This window comes from Astyanax mexicanus, unplaced genomic scaffold, assembly GCF_023375975.1.
Source record: "Astyanax mexicanus isolate ESR-SI-001 unplaced genomic scaffold, AstMex3_surface scaffold_45, whole genome shotgun sequence".
NCBI classification, from domain to species: Eukaryota; Metazoa; Chordata; class Actinopteri; order Characiformes; family Acestrorhamphidae; genus Astyanax; species Astyanax mexicanus.
Genome location: NW_026040055.1, coordinates 717,501 through 732,252, shown reverse-complemented (window position 1 = coordinate 732,252; position 14,752 = coordinate 717,501). Strand labels below are relative to the sequence as shown.

At 44.0% G+C, this 14,752-nt stretch overlaps 1 protein-coding gene across 1 annotated transcript in view; it reads right to left on the bottom strand.

Annotated features, from left to right (window-relative positions):
* LOC125780516 (DNA topoisomerase 2-alpha-like) overlaps window positions 1-14,752 on the bottom strand; it is a 65,390-nt gene that overhangs the window by 27,526 nt on the left and 23,112 nt on the right. Inside the window, exons 5-22 of the mRNA XM_049473734.1 lie at window positions 13,610-13,679; window positions 13,349-13,509; window positions 13,148-13,245; window positions 12,809-13,021; window positions 11,507-11,680; window positions 11,312-11,413; window positions 11,033-11,170; window positions 9,458-9,593; window positions 9,205-9,362; window positions 8,393-8,518; window positions 8,192-8,302; window positions 7,957-8,062; window positions 3,155-3,264; window positions 2,485-2,577; window positions 2,280-2,394; window positions 2,069-2,190; window positions 1,818-1,966; window positions 1,351-1,582 (exon numbers count right to left, since the gene is read on the bottom strand). Of these exons, the coding sequence (XP_049329691.1) occupies window positions 1,351-1,582; window positions 1,818-1,966; window positions 2,069-2,190; window positions 2,280-2,394; window positions 2,485-2,577; window positions 3,155-3,264; window positions 7,957-8,062; window positions 8,192-8,302; window positions 8,393-8,518; window positions 9,205-9,362; window positions 9,458-9,593; window positions 11,033-11,170; window positions 11,312-11,413; window positions 11,507-11,680; window positions 12,809-13,021; window positions 13,148-13,245; window positions 13,349-13,509; window positions 13,610-13,679 (2,414 nt within the window). The remainder of the gene's footprint in view (window positions 1-1,350; window positions 1,583-1,817; window positions 1,967-2,068; window positions 2,191-2,279; window positions 2,395-2,484; window positions 2,578-3,154; window positions 3,265-7,956; window positions 8,063-8,191; window positions 8,303-8,392; window positions 8,519-9,204; window positions 9,363-9,457; window positions 9,594-11,032; window positions 11,171-11,311; window positions 11,414-11,506; window positions 11,681-12,808; window positions 13,022-13,147; window positions 13,246-13,348; window positions 13,510-13,609; window positions 13,680-14,752) is intronic.

The following is a 14,752-nucleotide window of genomic DNA, read 5'->3' as shown; positions in this document are numbered from 1 at the left end:
TTTAACCCCACTAACCGGATAATACAGCTCTCTACAGTTCATTTTTCAGCCCAAGCAGCTAACAGCAGCAGGTTAGAGCAGCTGTCCCGGAGTCACTGCTCGGATTACATTATAAACAGGTCAGTTAGCGCGCTGCTAACCTCAGGATGTTTATAACTACGGAGTTTAGAACACACCACGGCTGCAGGGTTAGACTGTTGAAGGCTACTGAAGACTATTAAAGGCTATTGGAGGTTATTGAAAGGGTTATTGGAGCAGAAATCAGTAAAGGCTGGTTAGATAAGTGATTCACGTCCTCGTCCTTTGCTGAGGTGAAACTGTGACTAGCGCTGTCACAGTGATGTTTATTAACCTCATTAAAACAGATTTTGTCAGGTATTGTCTTATAAATATTTACACATAACTTTAATCTCTTCTAAAAAGCGTTTATTTTGGTCAGTAACACTCTTCGTAACACAAAAGGCATACCGGTCTTTCGCATTGAAGCACAGCCGTCCGTCTGCATTAACTTTTTCTGGACATTATGGGATAAACATTTGTATGTCTCAATTCCACCCGCGAAGTTACACCTTCCCTCCGGCAGGGTTTCCACATTAATGACTACACTGCCGTGTAGAGGCAGTAAGCCGTAACTTTGCGGGTAATACAATCGACAAGCATTGTGGGAAATGTAGTTTTTGGTCAAAGCACGCTTCTGACCTATTTATTATAGACACTATTATATACTATTATAGATCTTACAAGCTCTCGCAGGCCACATAAAAGGACGTGGCGGGCCACATCTGGCCCGCGGGCCTTGTGTTTGACACATGTGCACCAAACTGTACCAAAAACACCTGATTTTCACTTTAGTGTCTGTAAAGTAACAGCGGAGAAAAGAGAACAGAACTCACCACGCACCTCCACCTCCACCCGACAGAGTGAGAGAGAGAGAGAGAGAGAGACGGAGAAAGATAAAGAGAGGGAGGGAGAGTCCTTTGTGGGCTTCCGTACTCGGATTACGGATTACGTCAGGATAAGTAACACGGCGGCTCCCTCCTTCACTTCTAGTGATTCTTTAGGCCTGAGTAAGAGTCGAGTAAAAACAGCCGAGTGCTAAGGAAACGCGGTAAACGCTCTACGCATTTTTTACACACAGAGTTACGACATTGTTGGCGACACTAAAATAATGTTTTACTTTGTGATTTTTGGAGGGAATAAGGTTTAATCATTGGTTTGATTTGAAGCATCACTACTGAACTAAACTCTGATATTGAGAAATAAAGATCCAGACTTTAGTTTTGATCCATATCGTCCGGCTCTATGAGGAATTTCACATTAAAGAACAGAAACAGGTAGATGTTTTCTTACCATGGGCAGAGGCTCTTTACCGTCCAGCATTCGATGGATGTTCTGGACGATTTCACGAACGTCGTATTTGGGAAGTTTGCTCAGCCATCCTATGCCGAGGGCATCCACACCGTTGACCAGCACCAGGGGGATGATGGGAAGGTACCACTCAGGCTCCACCCTCATGCCGTCATGGTAGTTGTAGTTGAGCAGGACGTCGTCCACAGAAGGGAAGAGCAGTCGGGTGAGAGAGCTGCAGAGATAGAGAGGTGGAGCGCAGGATTGTTGTTAAGAAGGATGGAAAACCGTGTGTTTATTTTCATTATAAACCCAGAAAAGAAGAAGAAGAAAGACAAAGAATGAGAGACAGACACGGACAAGCAGTGAGGCGTGAAGGAACACCCTTCCTCTGAGCAGCATCAGAGAGTGCAGTTCTAATGGGAGCATGCTGGGTTCAGGTCTCGGTTCTTAGCGCTGTTGACGAGTACCTGAGCTCGGTGAAGAGGCATCTGGCACCGGCCGAGTCTCGGCCTCCGAGCAGCCGAGTGCCGAACTGACCCAAAGGCTGAAGCAGGTTCAGGTTGTTGCTACCGACAAAGTTCTGCGCCAAATCCACGATGACCTTCTCCAGAGGAACCTGATCATCAGGAGATAATGAATGAAATCACTGAGAAACTCAATCCATTCAGGCATTTTCCTCAGTAAACAGTCCTGAAGTCAATAAAAAGAAGGCTCAAACCTCTCCAGTGTAGTAAGCAGTCATCTGTGCAGCAGAAGAGGCGAGCTGAGCCACGCTCACCTCCCTCTTATCCTTCCGCTTGAAGCAGCAGAACAACACCTTCCTCTGGACTGATGTCAGACCTTCAGACAGAAACCCCTCCCACTTTAAACCGGTCCTGAAGCTCCAGACATTCATATAGACGTTTCTTACTGACGCTAGAAAGTCTTACCGTCCGCCAGGCAAGGGACGTGGTGCAACCAGCAGGTCTGCATGGCCTGCACCAGCTCCTTGTTGATGAAGTCCTGGTAGGAGAGGGAGGAGGTCTCCTTACTGTACAGGTTCTCCTGCTCGTAAAGAAAAGATGCACAATCTGTTACTGAAGGACATTCCCTTATAAATCAGCAGATATCTGGAGGAACAGGCAGCTTTCAGACCTGCGGCAGGTTCTTCCCTCGACGCCGGCGCCTGTCATTCATGAACCTGGCGAACCACTGCCTTCTTTCATACGCTTTCTCCTTACTAAAGAACTGGAGAGAGATAATCAAGGTACATCACGAGGCTTGTTACTATCTTTCACCCCGTCAGCAGTCTATTTTCACTCCTCTCTCCCGCATGTTGAAATAGTGAATATATCTACGCTGATGGGCGTGGTGGTCTGAAAGTGAGATCAGGTACATTTCTGGTGTATTGCTATCTTGGCAGCGGGAAAGCAAGGTGCTCCACTGGCTGGCTGCTAAGGCATTGCTATGGTATCGTGATGGTTGCTAAAGTGTTGCTAATCGGTTGCTAGGTGGTTGTTAGGGTGTTGCTATGGTGTCTGTGGTGGTTGCTAAGGCGTTGCTATGGTATCCGTGGTGGTTACTATGATGTTGCTAAGCAGTTGCTAGGTGGTTGCTCAGGCATTGCTAAGGCGTTGCTATGGTATCCGTGGTGGTTGCTATGATGTTGCTAAGCAGTTGCTAAGGTGTTGCTAGGTGGTTGCTTTGCAATGCGCAACCATAATAACATTGATGTTCTATTAAATGAGCGTGAAAGCGCAGGTCAGTATCCTCTGCTGAGACGTGCTAAAAGCGCCGCGCTGTTAAGATACAAACATGTCGTTACCATGACGATAGCCTCATCATCCGCAGGACCCGAGTACTTAAAGGGAATTCGATGCCTCGCCAGGTTCCTGAAATACTCTCTGAACTCCGTGGCTGTGCAGGAACCCAAACCTGGAGAGAGGAACATGATCATAGTTAAAATCAGAACAGACTGAAGCAGATTCAGTTTATAGAGAACTAGAGGAGTAACGCTACAGAAAATTCACGCTTCGCTTCACACCTCGGTATTAACCCCACGGTTCTGTACGCTTTCTGAGAGGCTGGGCATTCTGTGAAGCCTTAACCCTTTATTAACGAGAGAGAGACAGATGATGCAAGCGAAAGGGAGAGCAAGACGGCATGAGCGACAGAGGGAGCGAGAGCAAGACAGACGGTGCAAGCGAAAGAGAGAGCGAGACAGATGGTGCAAGCAAGGAGCGCAAGAGAGAGAGAGACAGGCGACAAGAGCGAAAAAGAGAGCAAGACAGACGGTGTGAGCAAGAGAGAGAGAGTGAGAGTAAGAGAGTGCGAGCGAAAGAGAGAGCAAAAGCAAGGGCGAGAGAGACGGCACAAGCGAAAGAGAGTGAGACAGGCAGTGTGAGCAAAAGAAAGAGATACATGATCTGTGTTTCTGATCCAGTTACTGTGTGTGTGAGACAGTTTAAATGATCTGTGTTTCTGATCCAGCGACTGTGTGTGAGACAGTTTAAATGATCTGTGTTTCTGATCCAGTTACTGTGTGTGTGAGACAGTTTAAATGATCTGTGTTTCTGATCCAGCTACTGTGTGTGAGACAGTTTAAATGATCTGTGTTTCTGATCCAGCGACTGTGTGCGAGACAGTTTAAATGATCTGTGTTTCTGATCCAGTTACTGTGTGTGTGAGACAGTTTAAATGATCTGTTTCTGATCCAGCGACTGTGTGTGAGACAGTTTAAATGATCTGCGTTTCTGATCCAGCGACTGTGTGCGACACAGTTTAAATGATCTGTGTTTCTGATCCAGCGACTGTGTGCGACACAGTTTAAATGATCTGTGTTTCTGATCCAGCTACTGTGTGTGTGAGACAGTTTAAATGATCTGTGTTTCTGATCCAGCGACTGTGTGCGAGACAGTTTAAATGATCTGTGTTTCTGATCCAGCTACTGTGTGTGTGAGACAGTTTAAATGATCTGTTTCTGATCCAGCGACTGTGTGTGAGACAGTTTAAATGATCTGCGTTTCTGATCCAGCGACTGTGTGCGACACAGTTTAAATGATCTGTGTTTCTGATCCAGCGACTGTGTGCGACACAGTTTAAATGATCTGTGTTTCTGATCCAGCTACTGTGTGTGTGAGACAGTTTAAATGATCTGTTTCTGATCCAGCGACTGTGTGTGAGACAGTTTAAATGATCTGCGTTTCTGATCCAGCTACTGTGTGTGAGACAGTTTAAATGATCTGTGTTTCTGATCCAGCGACTGTGTGCGACACAGTTTAAATGATCTGTGTTTCTGATCCAGCGACTGTGCGAGACAGTTTAAATGATCTGTGTTTCTGATCCAGCGACTGTGTGCGAGACAGTTTAAATGATCTGTGTTTCTGATCCAGCGACTGTGTGTGAGACAGTTTAAATGATCTGCGTTTCTGATCCAGCGACTGTGTGTGAGACAGTTTAAATGATCTGCGTTTCTGATCCAGCGACTGTGTGTGAGACAGTTTAAATGATCTGTGTTTCTGATCCAGCGACTGTGTGCGACACAGTTTAAATGATCTGTGTTTCTGATCCAGCTACTGTGTGTGTGAGACAGTTTAAATGATCTGTTTCTGATCCAGCGACTGTGTGTGAGACAGTTTAAATGATCTGCGTTTCTGATCCAGCGACTGTGTGCGACACAGTTTAAATGATCTGTGTTTCTGATCCAGCGACTGTGTGCGACACAGTTTAAATGATCTGTGTTTCTGATCCAGCTACTGTGTGTGCGAGACAGTTTAAATGATCTGTGTTTCTGATCCAGCGACTGTGTGCGAGACAGTTTAAATGATCTGTGTTTCTGATCCAGCGACTGTGTGCGAGACAGTTTAAATGATCTGTGTTTCTGATCCAGCGACTGTGTGCGACACAGTTTAAATGATCTGTGTTTCTGATCCAGCGACTGTGTGCGACACAGTTTAAATGATCTGTGTTTCTGATCCAGCGACTGTGCGAGACAGTTTAAATGATCTGTGTTTCTGATCCAGCGACTGTGTGCGAGACAGTTTAAATGATCTGTGTTTCTGATCCAGCGACTGTGTGTGAGACAGTTTAAATGATCTGCGTTTCTGATCCAGCGACTGTGTGTGAGACAGTTTAAATGATCTGTGTTTCTGATCCAGCGACTGTGTGTGAGACAGTTTAAATAATCTGTTTCTGATCCAGCGACTGTGTGCGAGACAGTTTAAATGATCTGTGTTTCTGATCCAGCGACTGTGTGCGAGACAGTTTAAATGATCTGTGTTTCTGATCCAGCGACTGTGTGCGAGACAGTTTAAATGATCTGTGTTTCTGATCCAGCGACTGTGTGTGAGACAGTTTAAATGATCTGTGTTTCTGATCCAGCGACTGTGTGTGAGACAGTTTAAATGATCTGTGTTTCTGATCCAGCGACTGTGTGTGAGACAGTTTAAATGATCTGTGTTTCTGATCCAGCGACTGTGTGTGAGACAGTTTAAATGATCTGTGTTTCTGATCCAGCGACTGTGTGTGAGACAGTTTAAATGATCTGTGTTTCTGATCCAGCTACTGTGTGTGTGAGACAGTTTAAATGATCTGTGTTTCTGATCCAGCGACTGTGTGTGAGACAGTTTAAATAATCTGTTTCTGATCCAGCGACTGTGTGCGAGACAGTTTAAATGATCTGTGTTTCTGATCCAGTGACTGTGTGCGAGACAGTTTAAATGATCTGTGTTTCTGATCCAGCGACTGTGTGCAAGACAGTTTAAATGATCTGTGTTTCTGATCCAGCGACTGTGTGTGAGACAGTTTAAATGGTCTGTGTTTCTGATCCAGCGACTGTGTGCGAGACAGTTTAAATGATCTGTGTTTCTGATCCAGCGACTGTGTGCGAGACAGTTTAAATGATCTGTGTTTCTGATCCAGCGACTGTGTGCGAGACAGTTTAAATGATCTGCGTTTCTGATCCAGCGACTGTGTGTGAGACAGTTTAAATGATCTGTGTTTCTGATCCAGCGACTGTGTGTGAGACAGTTTAAATAATCTGTTTCTGATCCAGCGACTGTGTGTGAGACAGTTTAAATGATCTGTGTTTCTGATCCAGCTACTGTGTGTGTGAGACAGTTTAAATGATCTGTGTTTCTGATCCAGCGACTGTGTGCGAGACAGTTTAAATGATCTGTGTTTCTGATCCATCGACTGTGTGCGAGACAGTTTAAATGATCTGTGTTTCTGATCCAGCGACTGTGTGCGAGACAGTTTAAATGATCTGTGTTTCTGATCCAGCGACTGTGTGCGAGACAGTTTAAATGATCTGTGTTTCTGATCCAGCGACTGTGTGTGAGACAGTTTAAATGATCTGTGTTTCTGATCCAGCGACTGTGTGTGAGACAGTTTAAATGATCTGTTTCTGATCCAGCTACTGTGTGTGTGAGACAGTTTAAATGATCTGTGTTTCTGATCCAGCGACTGTGTGCGAGACAGTTTAAATGATCTGTGTTTCTGATCCAGCGACTGTGTGCGAGACAGTTTAAATGATCTGTGTTTCTGATCCAGCGACTGTGTGTGAGACAGTTTAAATGATCTGTGTTTCTGATCCAGCGACTGTGTGTGAGACAGTTTAAATGATCTGTGTTTCTGATCCAGCAACTGTGTGCGAGACAGTTTAAATGATCTGTGTTTCTGATCCAGCGACTGTGTGTGAGACAGTTTAAATGATCTGTGTTTCTGATCCAGCTACTGTGTGTGTGAGACAGTTTAAATGATCTGTGTTTCTGATCCAGCGACTGTGTGTGAGACAGTTTAAATAATCTGTTTCTGATCCAGCGACTGTGTGCGAGACAGTTTAAATGATCTGTGTTTCTGATCCAGTGACTGTGTGCGAGACAGTTTAAATGATCTGTGTTTCTGATCCAGCGACTGTGTGTGAGACAGTTTAAATAATCTGTTTCTGATCCAGCGACTGTGTGCGAGACAGTTTAAATGATCTGTGTTCCTGATCCAGTGACTGTGTGCGAGACAGTTTAAATGATCTGTGTTTCTGATCCAGCGACTGTGTGCAAGACAGTTTAAATGATCTGTGTTTCTGATCCAGCGACTGTGTGCGAGACAGTTTAAATGATCTGTGTTTCTGATCCAATGACTGTGTGCGAGACAGTTTAAATGATCTGTGTTTCTGATCCAGCGACTGTGTGCGAGACAGTTTAAATGATCTGTGTTTCTGATCCAGCGACTGTGTGCGAGACAGTTTAAATGATCTGTGTTTCTGATCCAGCGACTGTGTGCGAGACAGTTTAAATGATCTGTGTTTCTGATCCATCGACTGTGTGCGAGACAGTTTAAATGATCTGTGTTTCTGCTCTCTCTCTTCCAGTCAGAGCTAAACTCCTCAGCACAGGCTATGAGCTCAGTCAGTAGCGAGTTGCTAATAGCTACAGTGCTACAGCTACACTTTCCAGGTTGCGTTCATTGGTTCTGAAGTGTCCTGTAGACTGCCTGTGTACCGCGTGTTCTGAGTGCGCTTGTGTGAAGTGAACAGTGACCCTCGTACCGTGATGGATGGTGAAGGTGAACCCTTACACCTCTATAGTGAACCACATCAGCACATCAGCACAGAGCTGGTGATGCACAAACCTTTGCAGTGTTTGATCTTCCATGATTTGAGGTTGATCTGCTGCTCCTTCCACTCGGTGAACTCTGGGATACTGTAGAAGGAAAGCTCCTGGTTCTTACAGGACGCCTGCAGCCGGAACCCAGAGAGAGCGAGACGTGTGAAGAGTTACTACAGGATACGGGTATATTATTATTAGTTACAGAAGAAAAACACAAACCATATCTGTTATCTGTTGATCTCCAGGCCTGAACTCACCTTAACGATGGGAGGGAGGAACTCCTCCAGAAAGCTGTGCTGCAGCAGCGAGGGCCAGAAGTGGTGAAAGAAGTTAATCAGGAGCCCTCTACTACAAGACCCTACCAGATCCTACAGGACATGAAGACAAAACAGAGCTACAGGGTTACGATCAGCTCTGAAAACACTGAAACTAAAACTTCTACAGATCGAGAGACCGACCCGATCCGTCATCATCAGCACTCTTCCGTATCGGAGGGATTTGAGTGAATCGGGGTCGCTGTAGTTCTCATCATACTGCAGACCCAGGATCTTCACGAGGTCAGAGATATCAGAGTTCTCCATTATCTGCAACAGATACATCATTAAAAGCACTGTGTCAGGTACTGCAGGCAGGGAGACGAGGAGGTGGACGAAATCGCAGGTAAGAAGAAATAATTTATTAAACAAATAACGAAGAAATAAAACAAAACAAACACAAGATAACAGTTAGAACAAAGGGGAGGAAAATAAAAGAGGAACCAAAACAAACCAGATATAATAATAACAAACAGACAGGGAGGCTAACAAAACAAACCAATAACGTAAACTAAGACTAAATAAAGAAAACACAACAAAACAAGGAAATAAATGAGGAACTAGAAAATAACAAAGTACAACCGAGAAATAAACAAGATAAAAACAGGGGAAACAAACTAGGAAAAAACAAGAAGAAAAACAGTAAACTAGGATAAAACACGGAACAAGGAACTAGGGCTATGAGACAAACCACAGGTGAAGGTGCAAAGACCGACAGTAAACACTGACACAGGAGGGCTATTTAACACACACAGGAAGTAGAAACACCTGGGGCTAGGGGGCGGAGCTACAAATTAGACACAGGTGGAAAAGTACTGAGACAGAACACAGGAGCACAGGTCACGTGGGGAAGCACAGGAACAAGCACAGACAGGACACAGGGTCAGGACGTGACACACTGAGACACGGAGCAGCAAAAGCCTGGTGTCTGAGGAGGACGCCGTGCACGGACACACCTGTTCACGAGAGGCATTTCGCACGCTGAGCATTTTCCCCCTCAGGGGGAAGACCCCGTAGAGATGGCGTCCCACCACATCGAGTCCGGACACGGCCAGGTCTTGGACCCCATCTCCCTCGGTTAGGATCAGAGTGCAGCCGGCTGAGTTTTCACCCCCTGAAGAGAGACGAGAACTCAATCACACGAGCAGAACTTCTGATATGATCTAATCCCCTCCTTCCTCACAGTGACTCAGAAATCTCCGCTCTCACCTGCATCCTTAGCGTCGTACAGTCTGGCCACGCCCCTGATCTTCGTGTGATTAACAGCAGAACTCTCGCTGAGCTGAGTTTCAGACGTAAACTTTACGCTGTTCTCTACGCTTTTCACAAACTCACAACCACTGGCCTGGAGAGAGAAAGCAGAGAAAAGCACGTCTAAGAGCCGCTTCAGCTTTTTAACACCGTTAAAGCTACGCTAAATGTTCTGATATGGAGAAATAGAAAAGTGTTAAATACTGGTGCTTTAATTAGTAGATAATAATCACACTTTTCATACTCATAGCACAGAAGATTCAAATATTCAAGAACCACAATAACTGTGTTCACTGCAAGAATCCTGATCAGAGATCCATATTTATTATTGATTACTGCAGATATTCATCTAAACCAGGGGTGTCCAAACTACGGCCCGTTTCCTATTTTGGAGCGGCCCGCGAGGTATTTTAGAAATAGAATGAAAGTTAGTCCGCTGTTAAGCAGGTTTTTATAATGTGAGATTCAAAGTTTGAACGCTAGGTGTCAGAAACGGGGCAAAGAGTCGGAGAGAGTGCGCATTTCTAGCGCAGAAAAAACATGCCAAAGAGTCTAAAAGTTGCCGTAATTAAGGAGTTTAATATTAAGAGACATCATGAAATTAAACATCAATTTGAAAAATCTTAGTTTACACAACACTGTCAAAGATAGATAAAGATAGTAAGTCAAGTAAAATGGTGTGTAAATGAAATAATCAGGAAAATGTATTAGTTAAAGTGGTATATTTCATTATTTGTTTTATTACAGAGTCTGTGGCCCGTGACTTCAAATATATTTCTCCTTCTGGCCCCCAACAAACAAAGTTTGAACACCCCTGATCTAAACTAAAAAGAGCAGATTAAGTTTAAATAAAGGCGATAGATAATAATGCAGATATTTAAGTATGATTAATCACACACTAACAGAATCTACTATACAGATTCTACTATTACTCTCTCTCTCTCTCAACGTGAATAATCACTAGGGGTGTCACGATTCTCTAAATCCTCGGTTTGATTTAATTTCCGATTTTAGGGTGACGATTCGATTCGATTCTCGATTTTCTTTTTTTTACAGCAGAGAGGCCTATGCCAGTTTTAGATTAGTCTATGGCCAGTCATTGGTTTGATTCATCAAATTTACAATATCTTATTTCAAAAGGTGGGCTTGATATAAGTGATGCAAAGTGATACAAGTGATCTGTAATACACCACATTAGGCACTAATGGTCAAATTTAAATCATTTAATTAAGACATATATTTAATGCACATTCTCTGGAGAAAGAGCTGCTCTTTCAGCAGTCACAATGTCCGCGGCGTCGGCTACAGTGTGCTGCACTGTTTGCGTAGCTTAGAGGGAGGGATCGTCCATCCTCTTTTGACTTCGAGGCTCGAGACCATGACATAATTTCCATCGATTTCAATAAAATATTGAAATCATGACACCCCTAATAATCACACACCCACAGAATCTACTATTCAGATTGTACTATAGCTCTTTCTCTCGGTCAGTGTGATTAATCACACACTAAGCACTAGGATGAAGTGATGGACCTGATTGAAGAAGTTGTGGCTGAGGCTGAAGGCAGATGTGAAGCTCTGCTGATGGAGAGTCATGCTCTCTTTGGTCTGAGAGTCGAAGGTTGGATTCTGGATCAGGCAGTTCACAAACAGCCACATCAGCTCCTTCACCTGAGGAGCAGAGAACAGACAGAGGCAGCGGGGAGTTTATTGATGAAGTGATTGATTATTATAAATAAGTGAAGCTCTATCAGCTGTTGAGATGCAGTTCTGAATCATCATGTCTGCAGAATCTTGAAGAACCTGCACTACCTGGACTGGCTGGAGATCCTCAGCAGCTTTGTTCTTTTCCTTCAGCACTTCAATCAGCTGTGAGACGATCTGATCTGTAACGTAGTCGATGTGAGTTCCTCCCTGAGAGAAACGTGAGCAGAGAGTGAGATAAAGATGAGAAGAAAGGCTCTACAGGAGCGCGGCTTCAGTCCTAAACACCTGGAGAAGATCTACCTTTGTGGTGGCGATGCTGTTCACCAAACTGACTTGCTGAAAGCCCTTTTCACTGATGGTGAGACACACTTCCCAGTGTGGGTTCACCACTTCGTGCACTACAGTGAGAGGAGAGCCCGTCTCGTCCACTTTATCCTTCAGGTACAAATCCACGTAACTCCGGAATCCGTCCACCTAAAAAACACACACCAGTATAAACATCCCATAATCAAACCCCGCATTCAGCAGCGCTAAGCAATAGTGGTGTAACGATCCGGAAAATGCACCGTTCGGTTTATTCCTTTAAGATACGTTTTATTAAATGCTTGAATCCAGGCTTCTCTCCTACCGTCATCATAAGAGGATCCATCTTTTAGATCTTGTTGGAACAAATAATCAGTGAGCCTGATTGTAGAGCTTTTTTAAAAACAACAGCATTACTTTAACTGATTAAACTACAAATATTTATTCCTAAGCAGATTACTGGATGCATTTCAGTGTTCCAGTTCTTTTTATGAGGTATCAGCATTAGAATGTTAAAATTGAATTATTTTAGTGGCATCAGTCGGAATCAGGATTCATTTTTAATGTTGGTATTTCCCCTCCTCAGAAAACAAACAGAAAACCTCACAGCATTTAAATCCACTAAAAAGCCACGACTGTAAAACCTCAAGGAAAGGATTTAGAACATTATCCAACAAAAATTATTCAAACGCTTTAAAATAATACAAAACTCCTGAAAACCAAAAAACTATTAAGAACAAAACTTGATCAAATCGAACAAGCAATCAAGCTATAAAAAATAGACTCAAATAAAGAAAGACTACCAATTCAAAACACCTCAATATGGAAGTTAAATTTTACAACCCCAAAGCAAAGAAAGCTTCATGTTAATCTTTTTAACTAGATTTTAAAATCAGGGTGTTTTCCTGAGATCTGGAGCGAAGGACTGATTTATTCCGTATATAAAAATGGAGACAAATATGACCCCAATAATTACAGAGGTATTTGTGTCTGTAGTAAAATGGGGAAAGTTTTTAGAGAAGAGAACTCAACTCGTCCTGAAACATTAATCTACAAGATAAACCAGAACAAAACTAACCAAACAAATCTATTTGTCTTAAAAAATATATAATTTGAGGGGAAATAAAGAACATTTGCCTTTTAATATAAACTTACACAAAGAAATATTAAAGTCTGAAAGATGGTGGAGATGTCCTGCTTCATTTCTATTAAAAGTTCAGATTTATTTAACCCATTCAAACCCTAATTACCCAGTTTAGCCATGCTGAGGGAGTCTGGTTCTAGATAAGTGTTACTCACAGGCAGCCTGGTGCCGTTGAGGTAGACCCGCACACCCGGGGAGGACCCGGCGACGTCATACGCTCTCCTGGTCATGAGGGCCACGGTGTCTCGGTCCAGCGACTGCATCTGGAACCTGCTCAGGTCTGGGTGGAAGGTGACGAAGGTGTGGTCCTTACCGCTGAACGGGTTGATCTCCGCCTCACCGGCACGACTCATGTTGTCAAACCAAGTCTGCAATCCCACAAGAACCATCGTCTAGAACCATCGTTCCTCTCAGCAGCTTCTGAGAACCTACAGAAATGTATGAAGCTAGACCTGATCCTCTAACAGGACCTGAACCTGATCTCCACGTCTCACCTGCTTGAAGGAAGCCCCTGACTCACTACAGGCGGTTTTCACGGTGAACTTGGTGCTGAAGATATTACACAGCTTTGCACCATAAGCATTTCCCCCACCTGTTAAAATAAACACAAATAAACCAAAGCAAAAAACGAGCAACAGCCTGGTAGATTTCAACAACTGCATCCAGCTCCAAACCCTGAAGACGGAACGTCTCACCTGTGATCTTCTGCTGATCATCTTCATCTTCTACATTATCCCAGCTGCTGGAGGAGATCAGCTGACCGAAGATCAGCGCAGGAATAAAGACCTTCTCCACCTGGTGCTCCACCACAGGAACCCCCTTTCCGTTGTTCCAGATCCGGATGGAGTTTCTCTCACTGCAGAAGCAGGAGAGACAGATCAGCCTCCATCAGGAAATCCAGCCTGAAGAGAAACGCTTTCATGCAGAAAAAGATCAGGAAGATCTCAGATACTCACGGGTCAATCTTGATCTTGATCTTGATGCAGTCGGTGCTGCCGTCTCTCCGCTTGTTCTCCACAGCGTTTACTGTAAAAGACACACAGCTCTCCAAACTCAGCACAGCGTACTGAACACAGGTAGGAGGACACTTTAATAGAAACACCTCCACTCAAACTTATAATCCCATTTATCTGCTGCTTTCTAAGAATACGCACAGGTCGAGGAGTTCAGAGATGATCAAAGGGGGAAAGTAACGAATTACATTTACTCACGTTACTGTAATTAAGTAGATTTTTTGAGTAATTTGTAATTTTTTAAGTAGTTTTTAAAATATGTAATTTTACTTTTACTCAAGTACATTTTGACACAAGTAATTTACTTCACTACATTGGAAAACTCCCCGTTACTGAGTAAAAAATAAAATGCTGGGAAAAAATAATTTAACCAATACGAGACTAAATTTGTTCAGTATTTTTATAAATGTCCAATCCACATGTCTGACACTCACATCCACACATCCACACACACACACATCCACACACACACACACACACACACACTCACATCCACACATCCACACACACATCCACACATCCACACATCCACACACACACATCCACACATCCACACACACACATCCACACATCCACACACACACATCCACACATCCACACACACACATCCACACACACACACACACACACACATCCACACACACACATCCACACACACTCACACACATCCACACACACACATCCACACACACACACACACACACATCCACACACATCCACACACACACACACACACACACATCCACACACATCCACACACACACACACACACACACACACATCCACACACTCACACACACACACACACACACACTCACACACACATCCACACACTCACACACACACACACACTCACACACATCCACACACACACACACACATCCACACACATCCACACACACACATCCACACACACACACTCACACACATCCACACACACACATCCACACACACACATCCACACACACACATCCACACACACACACATCCACACACACACACATCCACACACACTCACATCCACACACACACACATCCACACACACACATCCACACACACACATCCACACACACACACATCCACAC